The sequence below is a fragment of the Nannochloropsis gaditana genome (genome assembly GCF_000240725.1).
Source record: "Nannochloropsis gaditana CCMP526 unplaced genomic scaffold scaffold303, whole genome shotgun sequence".
Taxonomy (NCBI): domain Eukaryota; class Eustigmatophyceae; order Eustigmatales; family Monodopsidaceae; genus Microchloropsis; species Microchloropsis gaditana.
The window spans coordinates 27,673-34,586 of record NW_005803650.1 but is presented as its reverse complement, the minus strand read 5'-3'; the positions used below and the strand labels follow the sequence as shown (position 1 = coordinate 34,586).

Here is a 6,914-nt window from a genome sequence, read left to right as displayed (position 1 = left end):
GAGGCGCCAGGCCTACAGGAAGATGCCTGCGCCCTGATGGTCGGTCAGAGGCGGGGGGGGGGGCGTCCGGTGTCTATTGGGAGAGGAGAGGGCGAGGGCGAGCACGCGGGCGAGGTCGGGCCGGGGGGGGAGGAGGAGTTCGTGCAGGTCTTACGGCGGCAGGACGGCTTTCGGTGGTCAGGCTTTATTGTCCAGGTTGGAGCCTTTGTGGGCGCACTGGCCACCTTTCTTCTGGTCGCCTGACCCGGAACAAGCCGCCATGTAATATTCATAAAGCAAAAGCAATGATCAAATGTGGCGCCCCCTCCTCTCACAGCCTTCCATCTTTTCTTTTAACGTGTTCTATGCCAGCCCCGACCCAGCCCTCGCCCCGTCCCCCTCCCGCGCCTCCCTCACTTTGTCCGCCAGCGCCCTCCTGGTCTCCCACCGGGCCCTCTGGAATCGGTTCTTGCACGCAGCCAGGGAGCCCTCGAAATCTATCTCCTTCAGGCGGACCACCACGTGGCTGTACCTCCGGAGCTTGAGACCGAATCTGCCCTTCCCCATGAACATGATCCCCTTCTGGATGTTGGCGCGGTTCACGAAGGCCTCGGCCACCATCAGGTCCTCGGGGTGCAGGTTGTGCCGGATATTGGCCAGATTGGCCGCGTTCTGGATGACCTTCGCCACCAAAGGAGGCCCTTTCTGCTTCCGGGAAAACTTGAGCTGCATGAGGGCCTCCACGACGGGCAGTCCGCGCACTTGCCGGGTAAGGAGGTTGATCTTCCATGGGGACATGCGGATCCTGTTCTTGCGGGACACTACCTCCCGCATCTCGCTGTGGGTGCACGTGACGCGGGAATCACGATAAGAAAGATGAGACGCTCAACGATAGGTGAAAAAGACGAGTGAGACTATGCGTGCAGGGATGCCTTCTTCGCACGCCCGCGGCACCGAGGGGACAAGGGAGGGGGGCCGTCCCGTGTGGTCACGCTTCAACCCGTGACTCGGCAGCACAGCGCGTGTTAATGTGTCCAAAGCGGCCCCGTCTCGGCACTCGGTATATAAGCACAGGAAGGGTCTTGACCCAGGGCCCCCTCGGATTCCTCGATTCACAATAGCAAATCGCTCCCTAGAACGTACCGCGACACAATAGGCTCATCAAGAGCCCCAGATGGCGCAACTCCTTCAACTGCAGTGGAAGACATGGCCCGCTTATTCACGGCAACACACGGCGCGGATGACAGCGAGACTCGCGACTCGCATTCGAGGGGCCGCTGCAGCATACTCGGTGGACTGCGAGCAAGTGGTGGAGAGGAATACCGGCTAAAAAGGCGTCGCAGCATCGTCGATGCCATTGATGACCTGTGAGAGTTGATGTATAAGATTGTCCTATCCAGTCGTTTTTGGCCGTTTGAGGTGTCAAATCGAACCGGGAAATTCCCCTGAAAGCCGGGGCGGCGGTGAGGGGTGGTTGGGCCTCCCTGTCCCCCTCTCCCCTTCCTGGACGTTGCCTTCGTCCTTCGTCCTTCATGTGAACGAATCGATAGGTTCTGTAACCACAAAAATCCTTAAAATGAGAATTAACTTGCCTCTCTCATGCGTTCACGTGTGCTCTCGCTCAGTGGCGCGCATGAATGTAGGGAGACGCAGGCCGTCAAATGCAGTGTCCGCCCTCACCTCCCCCTCCTTCTGCTTCAGCTCGAGCGCTTTACAGGGTCAGCTTGGCGGCATCTGCCCAAGCTGGGTAGGGTGCGGCCCGTGATGACAGACATAGATGCTGGCAGGGTCAAGGCTGCGCAGGAGGCCACGCTTCGGGATGAGGCTTTAGTCATGCGAGTGGCTTCGGAGGTTGCACAGGCCCTCAAACTACCGGTTCGTTGTTTCCCCCCCGCTGTCCGCGCCTTTTCGCCAGTGTTTTCTGTCAAATGTCATGTCTGTGTATGCATGCACTAGGTAGATGGCATAAAGCCGGACGCACGTCTTCAGTTTGAAGAGGACATGGTCCTGACTGTCGTCGTCGGCGTACTTTACTATTTCTGACGTGCACTTCCTCGTTTCTCCGCTGGGCCCAGGGAAAAAATGTGACGTTAGGACGCAAACTTGTGCGGCTGGGTCTGACGCATGCGGACAGCGTGGACGGCTTCTGCGCCGAGGCCCTGCAATTGGCCCCCATCAGCTCCTCTCTTTTACAGGAAGTGCACCACACGCTCAGGCAACGCTACCGTCAGGCCTACGCCACGGCCGGCGAACAGGCAGGGGAGACGGCAGCGAAGCAGATCACTGGCGTAGGGAGGACCATGGATGGCTTCGTCATGTCTCCGGCCAAGCACCTGCCCGGTGGGAGCCAGCAGGCAAGCAAGGAGGAGAAGCCTGTTTTCTTCAAGCCGCAGACAAAGGACAACGCGAGCCCTGTGGAGCGGAAGTCGATGCTGGGATTGGACCGGCTGGCTGCCATGAAGCGCGCGGAAAAGGAAACGACGAAGGACACCTGGAGCGGGGGGAAGCCGGTGGTTAAGAAGGAGGAGAGGGAAGGGGAGGAGGGCGGCAAGGGCGGACCCCGCCCTGAGGATGCGGCGCGGAGAAAGAGCGACTTCCACAGGAGCTCGACAAAGGCCGCGGATCGTTCATACAGGCCTAGGCGAGAGCCGGACACGCCCTCGCACCCGGGGGGCGTGAACGTGGAGGCGCGGCGGGGACTGGAGGAGAGGGAGCGGGGGCGTGGTCGGGGGGGGGGAGTGGCGGTAGGCGAGCGCGGTCGGGGCCGCGTGGAGGATCTAGACGGGCGCAGCAACGGAGACAGGAAAAGGGACGGGAAGGGCGTATACCTGTCAGGGAGAGGCGAGGAGGAGCGTAGTCGTCGGCGGGGGCGGGACCGGGAAGAGGAGGAGAGACAGAGGAGGCGGTCCGAGGGTCGTCCGCGCGAGAACGGGCGCAGGGATAGGGAGGGCCGGGGGAGTCGGAGCCGCAGCCGGAGTCCGGGATACACCTGGAAGCGGCATCGAGGAGAGAGGAGGGAGAGGGGGAGTTCCAGGAGCGAACGGGAGGCGCAAGAGGGGAGCGAGGGGGGTCGCAGCCGGCGGCGGGAGGCAGAAGGCGGCGGCGGCCCTTCCGGTCGGTGGGGGGAGTATGGGCCGCCCACCCCGTCGCGCAGTGGCCTGGGCTTGGACGAGGACGAGTGGGAGGCGCCTGAGAATCTACAGTCCGTGCGACGACCCAGCCTGACTCCCGGAGCGACGCCCTTGGCTTCTCCCCGGGCAACCCCGCGGGCCTCCCTCTATGGCCGTCCCAGCGACGACCCCGGGGAGGCCGCGTGGGAGGTGGAGGAGCGCCGCGAAGGGCGCAGGGGGGATCGCGGGACCGGGAGCGAGAGCATAAGGCCCGCAGTGCCCGAGACCCCCTTCGACTGGCGGGCGGCGATGCGGGAGGACGGGCGGGAGGCGGCCTACGTGGCCGACGGGCGGAAGCCGGGGGGCCCCGATGCCAGGCCTGGGAGCTCGCTGCGACAGAGGCAAAGGGGGCGGAAGGAGGAGGATGAGGAGGATGAGGAGTACTACGAGGCCTTCTATTTGGCGGAGGAGGGCGTCTCTCGGGGGGAGGACCTCTTCGGGGGCGACCCGGCCACGCTCCGAGAGAAGGAGGAGGCCATGCGCAAGCTGCAGGAGCGTAACGAGGCCAACAAGCGACGGCAGCAGCAGAACACACGCAAGAACCAGCTAGCCGCGGACCAGAACGCCTGGGAGGAGAACCGGCTCCTGACCTCGGGCGTGGCGGTCAGGAACGAGGTGGACACGGACCTGGCGGACGAGGAGGAGACGCGCGTGCGCCTGAACGTGCACCATACCAAGCCGCCCTTCATCGACGGCCGGGTCACCTTCTCGAGGCAGCTGACCACCGTCTCGGTGGTGAAGGAACCCACCTCCGACATGGCCATCCTGTCCAAGAAGGGTTCTGCTTTGGTCCGAGAGCGCCGAGAACGCCGGGAGCGGGGCAAGATGCGGCAGCGGTTCTGGGAGTTAGGGGGAAGTCGCATGGGCCAGGCGATGGGCCTGAAGGAGGAAGGTGAGGAGGCAAAGGAAGGGGGTGCAGGTGCGTCGGGTGAGGGTCCGGGGAAAGAGGAGGAGGAGTACGACTACCGTAAAGAGAGCAAATTCAGCGAGCATCTGAAGGACATGAAGAAGGAGGGGCAGAGTGACTTTTCCCGGAGCAAATCCATGGCAGAGCAACGACAGTACCTTCCCATCAGTACGGTGCGGGACGAACTGCTGACCGTCATCCGCGAGAACCCGATCGTCATCATTGTAGGCGAGACGGGCTCGGGGAAGACCACGCAGATGACCCAGTACTTGCATGAGGAGGGTTTCACCGACTTGGGAATGGTGGCATGCACGCAGCCCCGCCGCGTTGCCGCGACCACGGTGGCCATGCGCGTCGCAGACGAGATGGGGGTGGAGTTGGGTGAAGAGGTTGGGTACTCGATCCGCTTCGACGACTGCACCTCGGACAAGACCCTCATCAAGTACATGACGGACGGCATTTTGTTGCGCGAGTCCTTGCGGGAACCGGACCTCGACTCTTACGCCGCCATCGTCATGGACGAGGCCCACGAACGGTCGCTGAACACGGACGTGCTATTCGGGATGCTTCGTAAGGTTGCTCAACGCCGACGGGACCTGAAGCTCATTGTCACGAGCGCCACCCTGGATTCGAAGCGCTTCTCGGACTTCTTTGGGGGGGTTCCCGTCTTCGAGATCCCGGGACGCACGTTCCCGGTGGAGCGCGTGTACGCGAAGACGTCGGTGGAGGACTACGTGGACGCGGCCGTCAAGCAGGCCCTGGCCATCCACCTCTCCCACCCCCCCGGCGACATCCTCGTCTTCATGACCGGCCAGGAGGACATCGAGACCGTCTGCGAGGTCATCGCAGAGCGGATGATGGACTTGGGCACCGACCGGGTGCCCCCTCTCCTGCTTCTCCCGCTCTTCTCCAACCTGTCTTCGGACCAGCAGTCTAAGGCCTTCGAGGCGACCGAGAAGGCCGTGCGGAAGTGCGTGGTCTCCACCAACATCGCCGAGACGTCCGTGACAGTGGACGGGGTCAAGTACGTGATCGACTGCGGCTTCTCCAAGCTGAAGGTCTACAACCCGAGCATTGGCATGGACTCCCTCCTGGTCACACCCGTGGCGCAGGCCAACTCGGACCAGCGGGCGGGCCGGGCGGGCCGCACGGGACCCGGACACTGCTACCGCCTCTACACGGAGCGGCAATACCGGGACGAGCTGCTCAAGACACAGGTGCCCGAGATCCAGCGCACGAATTTGGCCAACGTGGTGCTGCTGCTCAAGTCCTTGGGCGTGACCGACCTGAAGGAATTCGACTTCATGGACCCCCCGCCTCAAGAGAACTTGCAGAACTCCATGTACCAACTTTGGATCCTGGGCGCCCTGGACAACACAGGGCAGCTTACGACGCTGGGCCGGAAAATGGCCGAGTTTCCCATCGACCCACCGCTGGCTAAGATGCTCATCGTCTCCCATGATTTGCGCTGCTCGGAAGAGGTGCTGATCGTAGTCTCGATGCTCTCCGCCCCGCCCGTCTTCTTCCGACCCAAGGACAGGGCGGAAGAGTCAGACGCCAAGCGCGAGAAATTTTTTGTGCCTGAGTCGGACCATCTGACCCATTTGAATGTATATCTACAGTGGAAAAAGAATCGATACAGCGCGCCCTGGTGCACCGAGCACTTTTTGCACGCCAAGTCCCTCAAGAAGGCCCGAGAGATCCACGGGCAGCTCTCCGACATCATGCAGTCCCAACGCATGCCCTTACACGCGGCCGGTAACTCCAACTGGGACAGGGTACGCAAGGCGATTTGCTCTGCCTACTTTTACAACTCGGCGCTCATGAAGGGACTGGGCGACTACCGCAACCTCCTGACAGGCATCCCCTGCCACGTCCATCCCACCTCAGCCCTGGCTGGTCTGGGATACACGCCTGACTATGTCACCTACCACGAGCTAGTCATGACCTCGAAGAGCTTCATGCAATGTATCACAGCCATCGAGCCTGAGTGGCTGGCAGAACTGGGACCCGCCTTCTTCTCCCTTCATGAAAGTTCCACCAACAGGATGGCGCGGCGGCGAGAGGAGAAGGAACTGAAGGATAGCATGGAGGCAGAGATGCAGGCAGCGTTGAAGCGGGAAGAAGAGGAAAAAGCAGCACGAAAAGCTGCTCAAGTTAAAGAGACGCCCAAACATGTAGGGAGCCGGATGCAGACGCCGGGTCGGTGGACCCCCCGCCGCGTGGGTTTGTAGTGCCCGAGGTGAGGATACTACCGCTTCTCGCATGTGCATTGCATGGGAGCACACTTAATTTTGAAAGCATTTATTGAATTTGCTCGCGTGCATGTACATTAGCAAAAGAATTCAGACATAAATTCATAAATTTGACAAGTAATCGAAAGGGAGGGGGGGAGGTTGGATCCGAGTCAACGCCCTTCGTTGTACCTTCTCCTTTTTTCTTCAGTTTCGATTACCAGCGATTCTGCCACTCACCTCTGACTGCCCTGTGTGAGCAATTTCGCCTACCTAACCTGCCGAACGGGAACACAACGTGGTATAGATAAGCACCTTTAAAAGCTGCGTGTACGGGGATGGAGAGCGACCTGTGTGCCTCTTCTTCTTCGCGATCGCCTTGGTCGAAAACCTCGCCAGAATCGTCCTGACTCGTTCCGGCTGGCGTGATGCACAACAAACCCGAGAATGCCAGTCGCCTAGGCGTAGCAATGTATGCCATCACCCATCCCAAGATATTTATTGACCGGCATGACCTGACCCGACAGAGTCACAGACCGAGGCGCCTTGAAGAAGATGATGAGGACGACAAGAGCAATGACGCTGCGCGGATCACTCTGCCTGCTAAGCGCTCTGGCCTTCACA

At 61.3% G+C, this 6,914-nt stretch overlaps 2 protein-coding genes across 2 annotated transcripts; one reads left to right on the top strand and one right to left on the bottom strand.

Moving 5' to 3' along the window:
• Positions 1-3,562: 3,562 nt before the first annotated feature.
• On the bottom strand, positions 3,563-4,000 carry NGA_2103200 (uncharacterized protein; the record flags this gene model as incomplete). The annotated part of the gene is made up of 1 exon (XM_005855055.1): positions 3,563-4,000. A coding segment is annotated over one exon (438 nt), but the record flags the coding sequence as incomplete, so codon positions are not given.
• Positions 3,981-6,420, top strand: DHX38 (pre-mRNA-splicing factor ATP-dependent RNA helicase PRP16; the record flags this gene model as incomplete). The annotated part of the gene is made up of 1 exon (XM_005855053.1): positions 3,981-6,420. A coding segment is annotated over one exon (2,310 nt), but the record flags the coding sequence as incomplete, so codon positions are not given.
• Between the last annotated feature and the right edge of the window lie 494 nt (positions 6,421-6,914).